The sequence below is a fragment of the Hemicordylus capensis genome, chromosome 11, assembly GCF_027244095.1.
Source record: "Hemicordylus capensis ecotype Gifberg chromosome 11, rHemCap1.1.pri, whole genome shotgun sequence".
NCBI classification, from domain to species: Eukaryota; Metazoa; Chordata; class Lepidosauria; order Squamata; family Cordylidae; genus Hemicordylus; species Hemicordylus capensis.
The window spans coordinates 5,661,951-5,680,485 of NC_069667.1; the positions used below are offsets into that span (position 1 = coordinate 5,661,951).

General features: G+C 48.8%; 1 protein-coding gene across 1 annotated transcript in view; it reads left to right on the forward strand.

The window, feature by feature from the left end:
- Positions 1 to 1,367: 1,367 nt before the first annotated feature.
- The window catches only part of AMMECR1 (AMMECR nuclear protein 1), a 120,271-nt gene continuing 103,103 nt past the window's right edge, over positions 1,368 to 18,535 (forward strand). The window contains exon 1 of the mRNA XM_053273477.1: positions 1,368 to 1,652. Within this exon, the coding sequence (XP_053129452.1) occupies positions 1,460 to 1,652 (193 nt within the window). The 5' untranslated portion in view covers positions 1,368 to 1,459. The remainder of the gene's footprint in view (positions 1,653 to 18,535) is intronic.

Below are 18,535 nucleotides of genomic sequence, written 5' to 3' on the forward strand. Positions count from 1 at the left end.
GTCCCAATCATGCCTGGCCATCATCCGGTGCAGTGTGGGCCAGCAGAGTAGCAAGCACACCACCCGGGACAGACTAGAGAGGATTGGGGGGGGGCAGGGGGTGTACAGGCCCTGGACTTCAGACTGGAATTCCGGGGGGGGGGAGTGCCTCTGGATGGGCCCACTGCTGCCTCCTTTCTGTCCGTCAGGCTGAGGGAGGGGTGGGCTAAGCCTCAGCACCTGAGCAGTCCAGAGGAGGGGAGGGAGGGATGCGGCTTGGCACCCCTCTTCTCCCCTCCCCTCCCGAGAGGACTCCTCTCCCTTGAATCCAAGAATCTTGTTGGGGAGATGGGAGAGCAGAGAGCAACGTGCACCTCAGCCAGTAGCGCCCCCCCCCCCCCACTTTGTGGGCCCAAGGAGGACATTTGTCCTTCGTTCAATTATAGCTAAGCCCCTGAAGTGGGGCTAGAAGCCCCTCTGTGCTTCTTTTCCCACTTCAACCTTGTTACGCCCCCCTGGTCCACATCCAATTTAGATAGCTCATTAATTTATATTCCTCAAGGCAAGGAGAGCTGGTTTTGCCCCTTTGCTAAGCAGGGTCCACCTTGGTTGTCATTTGGATGGGAGACTACATGTGTGAGCTCTGTAAGAGAGTCCCCTTAGGGGATGGGGCTGTTCTGGCAAGAGCTAGAGCACCTGCGTGCTTGCATGCAATAGGTCCCCCAAGTTCCCTCCCTGGCAGCAACTCCAAGACAGGGCTGAGAGAGATTCCGGCCTGCAACCTTGGAGACGCCGCTGCCGGTCAGAGTAGACAATCCTGAGCTAGAGGGACCAGTGGTCTGACTCGGTAGAAAGCAGCTGCCGATGTTCTTGTGGGAGAAGGCTGGGGTTCGCCCGGTGCAGCTGCTCTCCGACTGCCGCTCAGCAGCTGGAGCGCTTTCGCCTTCTGGGCACCAGGACGCGGCTGCTGCGCTGAGATGCCTCGGCGGGGGGGGGAGAACGAGAAGGAGGCACGCAGCCCGCGGCCTCTGTGGGCGCCTCCTCTCTCTCCCGGCCGCGGGGACAAGCGGCGCCGGCCGGCGATCAGGGGCCACCCCCGCAGGGGTGTCGCCATAATTGCGCAGATGGGTGCAAAGAACCTGGGCCCCCAGTTCGGAAGGGCCCCCCGGCTCCACCCGCCTCTATTTCCTTCATCCTCTCCCTCACTCCGGGGGCCACTATACGCCCCCCCACCTCCTCTGGCTACTCCGCCCCGGCACCCCGCCTGCCCAGCGCGCTCCATGGCACGGCCCCCGCCCCGCCTTCCAGCCTCCGCGCATCGCCTTGCGCGCTGCCGCCGCCGCCGCCGCCACTCCTGCTCGGGTTGCAGCCAGCCATTGAGAGCCGGAGCTCTGGCGGGGAGGGGGGGCTCCCGGCTCCCCTCCCCTCCCCCTGGGCTGCCGCTGCTGCTGCGGATGCAAGCGGCGGCGGCGGCGGCAGCATGCTCCAGAAGTGCGCCTACCTGCCCTGCGCCCTCTGCTCCTTCCTCTTCGCCTCGCCCTTCTCCTGCGCCGAGCCCCGCAAGGACCACCTCGCCTGCCGAGCGGCCAACCCGCCGAGCCTGGGCTCGGGCGGCAGCGGCAGCAGCGGCGAGGGCCCCCCGAGCCGGATTGCAGCCTGCCAGCCCCAGCACGGTAAGCAGGACGCGGCGCGCCCGCTGCTCCGCCTCGCCGGGGCCCCCTGCCCTGCCCTGCCGCCTCCCTGGAGAGGACGGTGGCTCCCCGCCTTGGCGTCCCGGGCTTCCAGCGGGCCTGGCAGGCGCTCTCTCGCCCCCCCCCATCTCCACGCCTGGGGGGGTCTTTCCCCAGAGCAGGCCGGTCGGCCTCCAGCCGGCCTGGCGGGGAGCATGCCGCGCTGCTGGGCTCCGATTCAGAGCCCCCCCCGCCCGGCTGCAGGGAGCGCAGGCCACTGCTCTTGCCTTCCTCGGATGCATCGCAAGAAGAAGGTGCCCCCGCCCCAGGCTCCCTCTTGGAGGACCCCAAACCTCCTCTCCACGAGGCCATGAGCCGGGTGGGACCCCTGCCCGGAGGGGCTCTTAGCCCCGGACTTCGGGGCCAAAGTCCAGGACCCCCTGGCGGCCGGCGAATCCTCTTTAGTCTGTCCTGGGGTGTGTGGTGTGTGTCCTCCAGAACCTACGTGTGTTTTTTTTAAAAAGGATGCTTCACTTAGCGGGGCGGGGGGGCTCCTCCTCCAAAGGACTTAGGTGCACCTTTGCCCACCCATTTTGGTCATAGGTTGCCTCTCAGGGGGCGGATGCTCAGAGTGCCTTCTCTCCGGACCTCTCTGGAGTCCCTGTCCTGGATGCTTAAGCCACCCAGTGTTTGGGGAGAGAGGCAGATTCTGCACCCCACCCTCTTTTGCCCTGAGAGAGAGATCGTATTTACCTGAATCCAAGACTAGGTATTGTCCAGGTTCTTTGATGTTAGAAATTGGGTCCTTTGTCTTAAATCCAGATTCCTCTGTATTTCACTGCTTTATTTTCAGGGGCTCATCTTACATCCAGAGTCCTCTACTATTCGGGTAAATACAGTACTTGGCCTCCTAAAGGCCCACACATGTTTGGCCCTGGGTACCATCTCAGCGCCCGCTCGCCCCGCCCCCCATGCTCATAGCAGTAGTGGCTCACTCTAACAAACCGGGGAGGGGGCACCAAAGGAGGCCGCTCGGATTTCGCCTCACCTTCTGGTGCTGTCTGCAGGCTGGCGATTTGCCTGGTAGAGCTGTGCAGTTCACCACACAGCTCTACCTGATGAACAGCCAGCTGGCAGGCAGCGTGGCTCTCGGGCAGGGCGGGAGAGAGAGGAGCTGCCCGGCCTGTCTCCTTGGATACCTCCCTGGCTTGTTAGGATTGGCTTCTCCTGGCTCATAGAGATTTGGGTCTTGCTTCCCTCTCTGGGGTTCCTGTTGATGGTGGTTGAGCAACCCAGTCAGGGGAGAAAGGCGGGTTCTTTCTGGCCTTCCATGCTCTTTTGCCCCAAGAAAGATACTTGGCCTTCCAAATTTATATAGACCATGAGCCAGGCCCACACACTCCCATCTCAGCGGGATGAATGCTCATCGTGATTTCTGGCAACGTCTTGCCCTCCCAAGTCAGTGTCGACTCTGAGCGACCACATAGATAGATTCCCTCCAGGATGATCTGTCTTCAACGTGGCCTTTTAGGTCTCTCAGTGGTGCATCCATTGCTGTCACAATCCAGTCCACACACCCTGCTGCTGGTCATCCTGGGTTTGTGAGCTGTGCGCGCCCCCAATTTTCAGTTGCAAGGTAGGAAGGAAAACCTAGATAGCTTTTCCTCCTACCTTGCTTCCACACAATCACTTCTACTCCTTCTTTATCCCTTTCCCCTAACCATTAGGGTAAAATTGCAGTCGTTTTTGGTTAGGGTAAATGGGAAACACCTATATCAGGCAGCAGCAATATAGGAAGATGCTGAAAGGCATCATCTCATACTGTACAGGAGGAGGCAATGGTCAATCTCCCCCCCCCCCGTATTCTACCTAAGACAACCACAGGGTGCTGTGGGTGCCACGAGTCGAAATCGACTTGACGGCACACTTTACTTGTAAAGGTAGGGTAGGGTAACAATGAACAAATCGTTGTACTTTCTCCGTGGTGTGATCTTTGTGGAACATTCCTTCTGATTGTTGTCATTCCTCTGACAACACTGAAAAAATTGTATTTTAATTTTTGTGCTTTTTGAACTGGTGAAAGCTTTTAAAACACCGTTGCAAATTTGGCCACGGCAGGCTTGATGGTCAAGACAAGAAAAGCGCAAGAACCCCCTGAAAGCTGAAAGTCTTGGAATCATCCGTAGGGGTGTGCACGGAACTGCAGAGCTGCGGTCTGGCACTGTGGCGGGGTGGGTTTTCCTTTAAGGGCGGGGGAAGGGTGGCCACACGCATGCACGTCGGGGAGACGTGAAACTCGCGCCCAATGTGCGTGTGCGCAAAAGGCTCCGTGCAGCCTTTTGCACTCAAGTGGGAGAAGGGGCGGCAGGGAGGTATCCTGCCGCCCCAATTACTACATAGAATGCGCGCGCTGGAGGGGGGAAAGTGGTGGGAGGGGTAAGCAAACCCTCCCCCGCCCTTAAAGGAACCCCCCCCCCACCTGAACCGGCCAGGTCCAGACCGGTCCGGACCAGTCCGGAGGCCTTTAGAATGGCCTCCGGACCGGTCCGGGCCCATCCCTAATCATCTGTGTGCAGAATGAGTTTTGTTTGGGGCGGCAGATATCAAGGCCGTGTCCATGCACGTCCATTCAGAGTGAGGCCCTCCTGATTCAACTTGAGCAGGCTCTAAAATTAACTGAGCAGACATCAAAAACCGTACGAGTGCCCGCATATGCACACGCCTTAGAGGGAACACTGCTTGCAATGCGATCACCTCTTTTTTTTAATCTTTAGGGTTGCAGACCTTGTCAAAAACCACGATAAGCATTTGTTCCCCCAGCTGGTGCATATACTACAGTGTTTTGATGCTTCTTCACAGCAGCATGTGAATTCAGAAACCCAGAAAAAGACATCTTGGGGTAATACGGCCCTTTCACACATTACTCAGAAGCAAACCGAGGTTGTGGATAGTGGCTAATCCTGACTCCTGTTGTGTGTGCCTCTTTGAGATGCATTTGCAAGGATGCACCAGTGGTCATATTCAGACATTATGTTTCCCTAAGATGTCCTGGATGTACACCTTTAAAAGTGTGAATGTGTGAGCAGGCCCTTATAGGAGAGAAACTAGGAGAGTTCTGCCCACTTTTTCTCTACTGTATGTGTTTAGCAAAATCATGAACCCCATTCACATATTAGCCCTGTTCAAACAATATGTTGGGAAAGTGTACAGATGCCTATACACTCGCATGTGTTTTTGTGTGAATGCCTGTATCTGTTTGTTTCAGAAGTGAACGTGGGCACAGGTCCGTCCCCCGGAATTCAGGGCACTTATAAGAAGTAAACTGCCATAGCTGCGTTCAACATAACATGTGAATAAGTGTACCTGTGTATCGCTCTCCATCTGTGTGCACTGTACATGCATACGAGTGTCATAATATGTGAATAGGGTTCATATAATCTGAGTTTAGTATACAGGTACAGATCTGTATACAACAACAAAAAATATTTACATCCCGCTTTTCAACAAAAGGTTGCAAAGTGGTTTACATGGAGAAATAACAAATAAATAAGATGGCTCCCTGTCCCCAAAGGGCTCACAATCTAAAAGGAAACATAAGATAGGCACCAGCAACAGTCACTGGAAGGATGCTGTGCTGGGGACGGATAGGGCCAGTTGCTCTCCCCCTGCTAAATAAAGAGAATCACCACATTAAAAAGGTGCCTCTTTGCCCACTTAGCAGGAGATCTGTACACAGGCAGAGTTATTCACATGTTATGTTGAGCACAGGTCCAACCGTGCATGTATCCTGCATTACGGGCACCTGTATCTGTAATGTCACTTTTCAGATGCACAGTCATTCACACACAAAAATATACAAGACATCTAAATGCAGGTACCACACACTGTCTGCCTAGGGCTCATAAAAAGCTGTGATTCTAATGTTAGATTCTGCTTCCAGTGAAATGCCTGGCTGACCCCAGGATCCTTTCTTCCCCTGAGCCATGTTTGGAAGGGCGGTATATAAATCGAATGAATGAATAAATAAAATAAAATAAAAATAACAGATCCCGCTAGGCCCTTGAAAGCGAACTCTTCAAAGAGTCCTTAGCCCAGATTCAAAAAACATCTGTGATCACAGGATCTTTTTAAACTGGGGTTAACGGCATCTGCATAAACAGGACCCAACACTTTTGTTAGGAGGCAGGAGAAGCCACTTTAGAAGAGAGAGGAAATCAAAGTGGCGAGAGAAGAAATTTGGGGTTGATCCTTTCCCTGCAGCTTCTTTCCTCCACTTTGCTACCCAAAGGCTTCAGAAAGTGAATATACATTTCGAACCTGGTAAAGGGTGAAGTGGCTTTGGGGAAGGAGTGGTTTGAAATGGAGAAATGGTGGCAGAGATACAGAAGGCACTTTCTCCCTTCTAGGTCTCCATTTTAATTTGCCTTCTCCTGAATTGACCTCTTCTTCTTTTTTTTCTTTTTTTTAAAAAAAGGCTTCTGGGTACATTTACAGTACATGTCATGTGCTGTTAGTAAGTTACTCGTTTTATCTTTCTCCCAGGGGCTTTGGGTAGGGAAGGGATTAGAGTTTCTTTCAAATTTTTTAAATGGCTGAGTTTGTATCTCACCAAAGACAGGATAAATACTTTATTTATTTATTTATTTATTTACTTGCTTGCTTGCTTGCTTGCTTACTTTCTTATCTATCAAAGACAGTGCTTCCCAACCTTAGCTCCCCAGATGCTGTTGGACTACAACTCCCATCATCCCCTGCCATAATGGCCATTTGTTTACTTTGCCCACATGGTATAGTGGTTAGAGTGTTGGACTAGGACTGTGGAGATCTGAGTTCAAATCCTCATTCAGTTATGACGCACACTGGGTGACCGTGGCCTCGTCTTCCTCAGCCTAGCCCGCCTCCCAGGATTGTTGTGATGTTAAAATGAGGAGGTTGTGTAGGCTGTCCTGAGTTCCTGGGAGAAAGAATGGGCTTGAAATGTCAGTAATAATAAAATTATAGCCATTGCTGGACTGATTTAAAAGCACAGAGGGTGTTGGGTGTTTGATTCAAGATATGCTAAAATACTGAAACACCAGTAAAGCAGAACTGTGGGTTCCCCCTTGCAGAACCCTGGGAATAGTAGTTCTGTGAGTTCCCCCCTAACCCTGGGAATAGTAGTTTTGTGAGTTCCCCCCTTACCCAGGGAACCCTGGGAATAGAAGTTTTATGAGTTCCTCTTACAGAACCCTGGGAACTGTAGTTTTGTGAAGGTTCTGAAAATCCTCTGATCCAGCTCCATCCTATCAAGCCCTGTGGCACAGCTGTGTCAGTGGTTGTAGTGTAAACGTGTCCTCACTCCATGGGTTTAGGAGCATCCCAGTGCCAACAAATGATCCCATAATCATGGAGGGGTTTAAAAGAAATATGTAGGAACATAGGAAGCTGCCATATTCTGAATCAGACCATAGGTCCATCTAGCTCAGTATTATCTTCACAGACTGGCAGCAGCTTCTCCAAGGTTGCAGGCAGGAATCTCTCTCAGCCCTATCTTGGAGAAGCCAGGGAGGGAACTTGGAACCTTCTGCTCTTCCCAGAGCGGCTCCATCCCCTGAGGAGAATATCTTACAGTGCTCACACATCATCTCCCATTCGTATGCAACCAGGGTAGACCCTGCTTAGCTAATACAAAAGCTACAGTTGCAAAAATTGGCTGAAATACTCTGCAGATGCCTCCTGTATCTGGTGCTTCAAAGCCGATCTGTCTATTTCAGCGCTGATGTCAGAGGAGTGACTTGATGCTAAATGCATCTCTCTGGGATCACCATCATTCTGCTAAAGTGAGCTTCTGAGCGGCTAATGCCAGACAAGCACACAAAACAGAACAGCTCCTTTGCAAAACGCTCAGCGACCAACAAAACTGTAAGACATTAATATCCATCCAGCCTTAGCAAAGTGGGATATCATCAAAGGCATCCATTTAAAAATGGCAGCCAAACCCAGGAGCCCAGATCCGAAATCAGGCCTGCCGGCTGATCTTATAAACAGTTCATCAGCACATTAGTGGGCAACTTTAGTTCACTGTGGGAGGGAAAAAGCAAGGCTTGTGTTTGACGGTGTTTGACTGTTGCATGTAGGATGCTTGCCTAACTGTGTTGTGGAAGATTAATAAGACATCATTCCAGTTTGAATAGCTCTTCAAAAGACAATCGGTTCTGTGCCTGAAACATTCAAGGAACAAATAACTTCCTTCTTGTCACTCTGATCTCAGTCGTTATGGCTGCAAACTATGGAAGATAGTCAGCAGTCTGGTTCACACAATGAGGTCCTGGCACACAGTCAAAAACTGTGTTCTAACCAGGTTTGGGAACTGTGTGTGCTCTCAATTTTCAGTTGTGTGGAAGCAAGGTCAGAGGAAAACCTGGGTAGAGATGATTGTGTGGAAGCAAGATAGGAGGAAGAGCTACCCAGGTTTTCTTCCTACCTTTCTTCCACACAATCACTTCTACCCAGGTTTTTCCTCTTACCTTACTTCCACACAACCAAAAATTGGAAGCATACACAGCTCCCTAATGTGAGTAGAACAGTTTTTGATTGTGTGAATGACCTCAATAGTTTGAATCTTGGTTTAATGTGGGTTACCCACATTCACGTAATTATGTGAACCCATGCCATGGAGAGAATCTCGGATGCATCTTGGGTCACACACCACCTTGGCGTGGGTTCACAGAATCCGCATTAAACCTAGCTTTTCCTCCTCCCTTGCTTCCACACAACCAAAAATTGGGAGCACACACAGCTCCCAAACCTGGATAGAACACCTCTATGTATTTCAGCTCCTTTAACAAATATGTTCAATATGGATGTGGGGTGGTCAGATTTGTATGGCAGATGGCACACATCAAAAAAATCCACCTTCAATTGCTGGATTCTTTATTTTAAAAATCTGTTTAGTGCAACCTAGACAATTTTGCGGTGATTGATGGGAACAGTTGGTTGCTCAAACAATTCCTGCTTGTTTCAAATGCCTGAAAAAGCCGAGTTATTTCAAACTCTGCACTGGATTTTGGATAACCAAGTTCTGGTTCTCTGTTCCTCAGGAAATCTGATGCATTAGTGAGTCATTCCCTTAGAATGTTGAAAGGAACCAGGGTGAAATCTTCGCTCAGGGTGAAAACAGATAGGGAAACCATCACCACTTTGGATCTCCCCTGTGAGGCGAACTGAACATAAGCACTGCCCTCCAAGATTTCAAGAGGCCACGAGAGTGTGGTCACACTCACTTTACAGCGGGGCTAGCAGAAGGTTGCCGGTTCAAATCCCCGCTGGTACTATATTGGGCAGCAGCAATCTAGGAAGATGCTGAAAGGCATCATCTCACACTGTGCGGGAGGAGGCAATGGTCAACCCCTCCTGTATTCTACCAAAGACAACCACAGGGGCTCTGTGGGTGCCAGGAGTCGGAATTGACTTGATGGCACACTTTACCTTTACCTTATCACTTACAGACAATGGGCTGTCCGTATGGCTAAAACTGCCACAGGCAAACTTCCAGACCAGTAGATAAGCAGTAAGCAATGGTCATAGGAACATGGGAAACTGCCATATACTGAGTCAGACCATTGGTCTATCTAGCTCAGTATTGTCTTCACAGACTGGCAGCGGCTTCTACAAGGTTGCAGGCAGGAGTCTCTCTCAGCCCTATTTTGGAGAAGCTGCCAGGGAGGGGACTTGAAACCTTCTGCTCTTCCCAGAGTGGCTCCATCCCCTGAGGGGAAGATCTTCCAGTGCTCACACATCAAGTCTCCCATTCAGATGCAACCAGGGCAGACCCTGCTTAGCTATGGGGACAAGTCATGCTTGCTCCCCCAAGACCAGCTCTCCTCTCCACACTTTATGCAATTATGGCCCTGGGTATTTCAGAGAGCACCTTCTTCGCTATGAGCCCCACCGCCCATTGAAGTCACTTGAGGAGGTCCGTCTCCAGTTGCCGCCAACTCTGGCTGCACAGAGACGGGCCTTCTCAGTTGCTGCCCCGAGATTGTGGAATGCCATCCCTACTAAGATACGAGCCTCCCCATTTCTGGCAATATTTTTAAAACTTCTGAAAACACATCTCTTCAAGCAAGCTTTCTCAGCTTTTTAAAACTTGTTTTTTAATTGTTCTGGCTATTTAATTGTTGTTTTATGCTGTTTTATAATTTTTGTTTTAATTGTTAATTGATTTTAATGATGTTGTTTTAATGTAAATTGCCCTGAGCCTTTTGGAAGGGCGGTATAAAAATTTAATAATAAATAAAAATAAAATTTAGCAGGGGGAGAGTAACTGGCCCTATCCACGCCCAGCACAGGACCTCCAGTGACTGTTGCTGGTGTTTCTCTTATGTTTCTTTTTAGATTGTGAGCCCTTTGGGGACAGGGATCCATCTTATTTATTTATTATTTCTCTGTGTAAACCCCCCTGAGCCATTTTTGGAAGGGCGGTATAGAAATCAATCAAACAAACAAACAAACAAACAAACAAATAAATAAATAATAACTTTTCCCAAAATGCTGCTACAATTACCTGGCAGGAAATAGAGGTTAAAATACAGAACTTGACTGCATTATTTATTTATTTATTTTCATTTTATTTCATTTCTATACTGCCCAAAATGTGCATCTCTAAAGAAATATTATTATCTTTATCTGCTAAAAGAAACCAAATGTAAAATTTGTCAGATCAACCAAGAAGATCCTTTATCGTGGGTGAAATTAGTTTATGGCACAAGCTGTCCTGATCCACATGGGCAAAAATGTTGCTGAACAGGGATATTTTTGTATCTGCCTTCTAATAGGGCCGATGGGAGAGTGTTGAAAGAGAAGGCCCACCGATCTCTGTGCACAATCAATGTACCCAAATATGATTCCGTCTGAAAGCTGGGAATCTGCTTAAGAGCCCTGTAGGATCTAGGCACCTTACTTAAATCACTTTGGATTTCCGTGTCCAAAATCCATTGTTCAAAGATTTCCTTGGTCCTCTCAAAACTGCTCAAAGTGGGTGAAGATTGCCATCAGCATATACTCTCTGTGTGGCTTTTCATCGAATCTTTTGCTATCCCTGGGTTTTGAGAGGGCCAAGGCAATCTTTAAACAACGAATTTACAACCATCCTGTTGTAGAAATCTAAGTTCAGCTTTAGCCAATAAATGATCATGGCCGTACCATTTTTTGCTTAACATGTGCCTAATTTTATTTCACTGCTAGCAAAACTGGTCTTGTAGAAGCAAGCATGAATGGCCTCCATTGCTAAGCAGGGTTTGCCCTGGTTTGCATTTGGATGGGAGACTACATGAGTGAACACTGTCTGCTGTAAGATACTTCCGTGGGAAAGCATCTGCTTTGCATGCAGAAGGTCCCAGGTTCACTTCTTGGAAGCATCTCCAGGTAAGGCTGGGAGAGCTGCTGTGTCAGAGCAGACCATATGGAACGAGAGAGATCAATGGCCTGATTCAGTAGACGGCAGCTTCCTATGTTCCTAACGGCATCTTTTCCTCTGACACTACAATGTATTGAAACACCCTGAGCCATTCTTGGAAGGGTGGTATAGAAATCAATCAATCAATCATTCAAATAAATAAATTAAATTAAATTAAATTAAATGTATTGGGCCAGTTGTACATTTTGTGATGCTTTGACTTTCTTCAGTGATATCCTTCCAGAATGGGCCTCTTCTTCTACATCAATCAATCAATCAAAGTTTATTGTGGTCGTGGACCAATAAGGAGAGCTGGTCTTGTGGCAGCAAGCATGAACTGTCCTCTTTGCTACGCAGGGCCCACCCTGGCTTGCATTTGAATGGGAGACTACATGTAGGAGCACTTAATAGCAATAGCAATAGCAATAGCACTTACATTTATATACCGCTCTATAGCCAGAGCTCTCTAAGCGGTTTACAATGATTTTAGCATATTGCCCCCCAACATTCTGGGTACTCATTTTACCAACCTCGGAAGGATGGAAGGCTGAGTCAACCTTGAGCCCCTGGTCAGGATCGAACTTGTAACCTTCTGATTACAGGGCGGCAGTTTTACCACTGTGCCACCAGGGTTAGGGTTAGCGCCACCAGGATATTCTCCTTAGGGGATGGGGCTGCTCTGGGAAGAGCATCTGCATGCAGACGGTCCCAAGTTCCCTCCCTGGCAGCATCTCCAGATAGGGCTTGGAGAGACTCCTGCCTGCAACCCTGGAGAAGCTGCTGCCAGTCTGGGAAGACAATACTGAGCTAGATGGACCAAGGGTCTGACTCGGTATATGGCAACTTCCTATGTAACCTCCTATGTTACTTATAGGTTGAAAACTAAAATCTCACTTATAAATAGCTTGAATAAATTCTTGGTGCTTCTTACGTGCAGCTACACAGAATTTAGCAACGTTTTGCTGCTGCTTCCTATATTTGTGATGGGATTCTGCTGTTCCACTGACTTGCAGATCTGCTCTACCTGGCTAAGAGTCTCCTGCCACAAATGGAAAAACCAGAATTCTCTGCTACACGATAGTCCTAAGAGACGTACAATGAAAGCCACCCCAGGGACGGTTATGTATATTCGTGGAAAAGCCGACCCCATGTGTGAGCTCAGCTTTGAAGAGATTTCCATCAGCTTAGCCAGAGGAGACTTCCTGTGTTGGCCACTAGAGGGTAGCAAAGCACACGTAGTCAGCCACATCTTCAGATTTGGGCACAGGGGCTGGTTCAACCCGGAATTAAATATAAATATAAATGCTGTCAAGATGTGTGTGTGTGTTCATCTGTTAGTGGAACTGCCGAGTTTGGCAGGGTGTGTGTGTGCCCTCGAGATCCTATAGCAGTTCACACGGTTGTCATCAGAAGTTTGCTAACTGGGAAGGAGAGCTGGTCTTGTGGAAGCAAGCATGACTTGTCCCCATAGCTAAGCAGGGTCTGCCCTGGCTGCATATGAATGGGAGACTTGATGTGTGAGCGCTGCAAGATATTCCCCTCAGGGATGGAGCTGCTCTGGGAAGAGCAGAAGGTTCCAAGTTCCCTCCCTGGCAGCATCCCCAAGACAGGGCTGAGAGAGATTCCTGCCTGCAACCTTGGAGAAGCCGCTGCCAGTCTGTGAAGACAATACCGAGCTAGATGGACCTATGGTCTGACTCAGTATATGGCAGCTTCCTATGTTCCGATGAGTCATGTTGCTCCCCACAGCAAGGCCATCTGGAGGCCAGAACGCAGCCCGGCTTCCCGGAAATCTCTCCATGCACCGTACAAAGAGCACGTTGCATTAGGGGATTCCCCCAAAGCCAGACACTCTAGGAGCCTGGCTCTGTGGCTGCTCAGGCTGCGGGGAGCCCAAGCAGACTCACGACTGGTTACCAGGGTGGAAGGGCATGCGTGCACCTTTCTCCCTTGGTCATAGCCTGAGTACAGAACTCGGGCGATCAGGCCCAAGCCCGTTGCTCCACACAAACGGCCCTGCCCAGATAGGGCTGTGCGAAGCCCAGTAGGGCTGCTCGTGTCAACAGCCTCCGCGTGTTTGGTGGCCAAAAAAGATATGGCTGCTGTGCAACAGTAGAGGTCCAAAATGCCCCCCAAATGGGCCAAACTGGCCCAGGGAGATTGGGGGGGGGGCGACAAGGGGAGAGAGAACCACCGGAGATACCCCCACGGCCGCTGCAACACCCCCAAGGCCACCACAGCGTAAGTCATTTTTAAACCAAATTTAACGCCTCCCACTACCCTCAAGCCAAGCCAAAACTGGCCCAAGAGGTTCGGTTCAACCTTGGACTGAACCAGACCCGGTTCGAGGTTGAGTATCCGAACCGGCCCAGTTCAAGTGCGAACCAGTTCGAATTCGAACCAGTTTGCACACCCCTATAAGAAGCACCGGGGGGGGGGCAGTTGTCCTCTTTCCCCTGCTTGTAGGCTTCCTGAGAGCCCTCGGTTGGCCGCTGCGTTAGGCAGGATGCTGGATTGGATGGGCCTTGGCCTGATCCTGCAGGGCCTTTCTTACGTTCTTAAATGCACACAGAGACCCTCTGCTAACTCCTTTGTGCTTCGATACCCAACTCTCCCCAGTCAGGCAAAAGGGTTGTTTGTACATTCCAGGGACTTTAAGCAGCCGACATGTTTTAGTGCCTCTTTGGTTACCAAACAGTTAAAGAAGCTGGGATGCGCGATCAAACACCTGGCCTGTTCTTTGGTCTTTCCTGCCATTTCATTTAACAAGCTCTGCAGCTGAACTGCAGCCTGGTAGTTCATCCCCTACCACACATATTTAGATATCCAGTCATTATGAATCCATTGGCCATTCTTTTATTATTATTTATTTATGTATTTGATTTCTAGACCGCCCTTCCGAAAATGGCTCAGGGCGGTTTACACAGAGAAATAATAAATAAGTGAGATGGCTCCCTGTCCCCAAAGGGCTCACCATCTAAAAAGAAACCTAAGATAGACACTAGCAACCGTCACTGGAGGTCCTGTGCTGGGGGTGGAGAGGGCCAGTTACTCTCCCCCTGCTAAAAAAAAAGAGAATCACCATGTTAAAAGGTGCCATTTTGCCAAGTTAGCAGGGGTTGCTTTTGTGAAGCAAGGATCATAATGAACATCTGTTATTCATGTGAATGTCAAATTAGACAAATTCATGGAGGACATGTCTATCAATGGCTACTAGTCTGGTGGCTATAGGCCACTTCCAGCCTCAGAGGCACAATACCAGTTGCAGGGGAGCAACAGCAGCAGGAGAGAGGGCAGGCACATACCTCTTGCCTGTGAGCTCCCCAGAGGCATCTGGTGGGCCACTGTGTGAAATAGGATCCTGGACTAGATGGGCTTCCTTGGGCCTGATCCAGCAGGGCTGGTCTTATGTTCTTAAATGGGTGCCCAAAGGAATTTATTCCATGCAGCTTTGCCACTAGTTAGTAGGAGAGACAGAATAAAATGGCAGCCTGAAAACCTGGCTGCCAGGTATTGCCTGGTAACTGTTCATTGGAATGAAAACTCAGCACAATCTCTGCCAGTTTTTCATTCCCGGTGGTGATGGATGAGGTGGAAAATCAAATTCCAGAGGGGTGACAGTCTGTCGCAGGACAACCCAAAACAGAACCTTGTGTTGTCTTAAAGATGTTTGTTGTGGCAGAATGTCAGATGTATGGCTGTCTTAGAGCTAAGGCCTGGTGTGTGTGTGTGTGTGTGTGTGTGTGTGTGTGTGTGTGTGTGTGTGTGTTGTGTGTGTGTGTGTGTGTGTGTGTGTGTGTGTGTGTAAATCTCCTTTGGTTCACACAATCACACGGATGTCAATAACCCACATCAAACCTAGATTTGAACAGTTGTGTGAACCAGGCCACAATGATCATTTACAACAATATGGTAGTTCCTAATGATAGATGCATACTTCCGACAATATGGTTCTTGTAGCATGGATCACGCCAGGAGTCCTGTTCCTTCCACTCTTACATTCAGTTGAAGGTTCTTCACCACCTGGTGTGAGGCTGCATTTATTTGCTCTTCAACAGTCTGTCATCAGTGTGGATTTAATACGGATTGTTCTTTGGGTTGAAACTGTAGTCGGAGAACATAAGTGTTCTCCAGTGTGTTAGGAACAGTCCAAAATATATCTTGGCACTGTGAAAAGGTAGGCTCTGAACTTCCTGCTGCCTAGATGTTCATAAACATGCATTGTCTTCACTGTACCCAAGAGTTAAATTGCACCTATTGATAGAATCATAGAATTTTAAAGTTGGGAGTCTTGGGAGTCTTCTGGCCCACCCACCCCCTACACCCACCCTGCTCAGCAATCACTCTCAAAAGTCCCATCTTCAGGTGGTAGAAGACATTTTCCTCTGGTTTCAAAATCCCTCCATGGGGTTTCTAAATGCAGAATTCTCCAAGCCCATACAAATTGTAGGTAGCCAGGTTGGTCCATAAGAAAAACGCCCAAAGCAACGTTCTGGTAATTCCTTTGCCATTTTGGAACGTAGAAAGATAGGAAACTTCCATATACTGAGTCAGACCATTGGTCTATCTAGCTCAGTATTGTCTTCACGGACTGGCAGCAGCTTCTCCAAGGTTGCAGGCAGGAATCTCTCTCAGCCCTGTCTTGGAGATGCTGCCAGGGAGGGAACTTGGAACCTTCTACTCTTCCCAGAGCGGCTTCATCCCCTGAGGGGAATCTCTGACAGGGCTCACACTTCTAGTCTCCCATTCAAATGCAACCAGGGCAGACTCTGCTTAGCTAAGGGGACAAGTCATGCTTGCTACCACCAGACCAGCTCTCCTCTCATCCGTATGTGTCTATGGATACATTTCATAGAGCATCATTTATTTGCTCTCTGGTTCTGTTGCTTTTCCTAGAATGTTTGGAAAAATCATAGGAACATAGCATGCTGCCTTATAGGGAGTCAGACAATTGGTCTATCTAGCTCAGAATTGTCTACACCAGCAATTCACAACTTTGCCCCTCCAGCTATTTTTGGACTACAACTCCCATAATCCCCAGGTAGGGGTATGCATGGACTGTTTGGTGCAGTTCAGTCTGAATTCAGATTGAACTGCGGGTATGCGGACTGGTTTTGGTCAAACCGATAGGCTGGGCCGGTCGGTTCAATGAACTCGCTCGAACCGGTTTGAAGCAGTTTGCAATTGAACTGCTCGAACTAGTGTGGTTTACAGTGGTCCGGCTCGCAAACGAACCAGTTCTGCACATCCCTGTTCCCAGCCACAGTGGCCAATAGTCAGGGATGATGGGAGTTGTAGTCCAACATCTTCAGGAGGGCCAAAGTTGTGCAGCCTGATCTACACTGACTGGTAGCATCTATCCAAGGTTGTAGGCAGCAGTCTTTCCCAGCCCGACCTGGAGATGCTACCGGGAACTGAAGCTAGGGTCTTATGCATGCAAAGCAGATGTTCGGGCACTGAGCTCTGGCCCCATCCTTCTTCATGAATCTCTTTGGACAAATTAATCCCAAATTGCCACTCCCTGCAGTTTACCTTTTGCTTTATGCCTTCCACGCTGAGCCCCTCTGCTTCCAGAGTTTAGAGACCCTGTTTGAAATAAGCATGTATGGTGCAGGAGAGGAAAAAGCAGAGCATACTAGACGCCTAAGCATGTCTTTTAAGAGTCTAATCAGCCAATTAGGGAGGGAGAGAGGTGGCCATTGACTTTAAATCCCTTGGCACTAAATAAGTATATTTATTGTTTTAATGGGAAGTGGGATCCTGGGCTTGTCTGGAAATAAATGAGTGGTCTGAGCTCTCATTTCTCTCCAACAAGGGCTTACCCCCGCCATATCTATATCTATATATCTATATCACAGTGTCCGTTCCAGGCACTTTATCATTTTACAGCACAGAATAGGTCTCAGGGTGAATTTGAGGTGAACAAAGGAGCCACTAAGCAGGAGCAATGGCAGCATTTGCCACCTGCGAATGGGAGATAAATGAGATCCATTTCTCCCCAGAGCAGGAGCAGCCTCTGTTTGCCGCTTTAAAGCGATCGACTTTGATGTTCTTGCAGAAGGTTTTACAGACAAGGCTCTCCCCAACCACCACCAACAATCCACTCCTGATTGGAGTGTGCCAATCCACATATTTTCTGGATTGAACCCGACCTCCCTGCGGGGGGGGGGGGGGAGGCTATCAGGGACCAGGACAGGCAGGGCTTTGTTTTTCGCCGAAGGGAGGCTGCAAATTCTGGCTTATGGGGTGAAAGAATCCAAAAACTCCGGGGCTTCTGCTTTCTCCAAAGGTGTTGATGGAGGTGCTGATGGCTATGCTAATGGTCCATCTAATCCCTCGAATTAAAATGTTTCCAATCTGCTGCAAAGCAGATTTGCTCTAGGCATAGAGCCATGTGTGAAAAACCTCCTGCTGACTTAATGTGCTTCATGTGTCTTCCGAGCAGCAGCATCAACAAATATTTATATCCTGCTTTTCAACAAAAAGGTTCCAAAGTGGTTTACACAGAGAAATAACAAATAAATAAGATGGACCCCTGTCCCCAAAGGGCTCACAATCCAGAAAGAAACATAAGATAGCCACCAGCAACAGTCACTGGAGGTCCTGTGCTGGGGGTGGAGAGGGCCAGTTACTCTCCCCCTGCTAAATAAAGAGAATCACCTCAAAGCAGGGGCGTATCTAGGGTGGGGCAGGCAGGGCACGTGCCCCGGGTGCCACTTGAAGGGGGCGCCATTTCTTAAAATTAAAAAATTAAAAAACAGGGCCACCAAAAACAAAATGACCACTGGACATGCTCAAATGGCCTCTGTGAGGCCCTAGACCATGCCAGGCCTTGCAGAGGCCATTTGAGCAAGCGTGGTGGCCATTTTGTTTTCAGCGGCTATTTTTTAAAAAACAATTATTTTAAAAAATGACCACCGTACATACTCAAATGGTGCCTGTGAGGCCCTAGAGGCCAGTGGAAAACTTTGCAGACCCCCCACAGCAGATCCCCGAAGGGGCTACAGGTAATTTTTTTAAAAAAATTAATATAATATAGGTCACTGTACACATATTTAGATTGGCACTATGTACAGAGAATCAGGGCTTGTAAATACTGTGCTGAGGTTTATGAGCCAAGATTGTATTCATTTGCTCTTACTTTGCTTCTTGTGATAAGTGAGTTAAATGTGATGTCTTAATAATATGGCTATTAATGGTGAGTTTGTCTTAGAATCAGTGTGAAATCCTTAGTATTAAGGCCCACTGGGAGTTTCTTGCTCTTTCTCTCATTTGAACTGTCTTTCTGAAATACTAGAATATATTCCAAGCAGTGACACAGTTTACTCTGCATATTGTTTAATTATTTTCAGAGTATCTGGTAAAAGTCAAATTCTCAATTTATTTTTAAAACTTATGTAATTGTGATGCTACAATGTATAGCAGAGAATTAGACAGGCACTTCTATTTA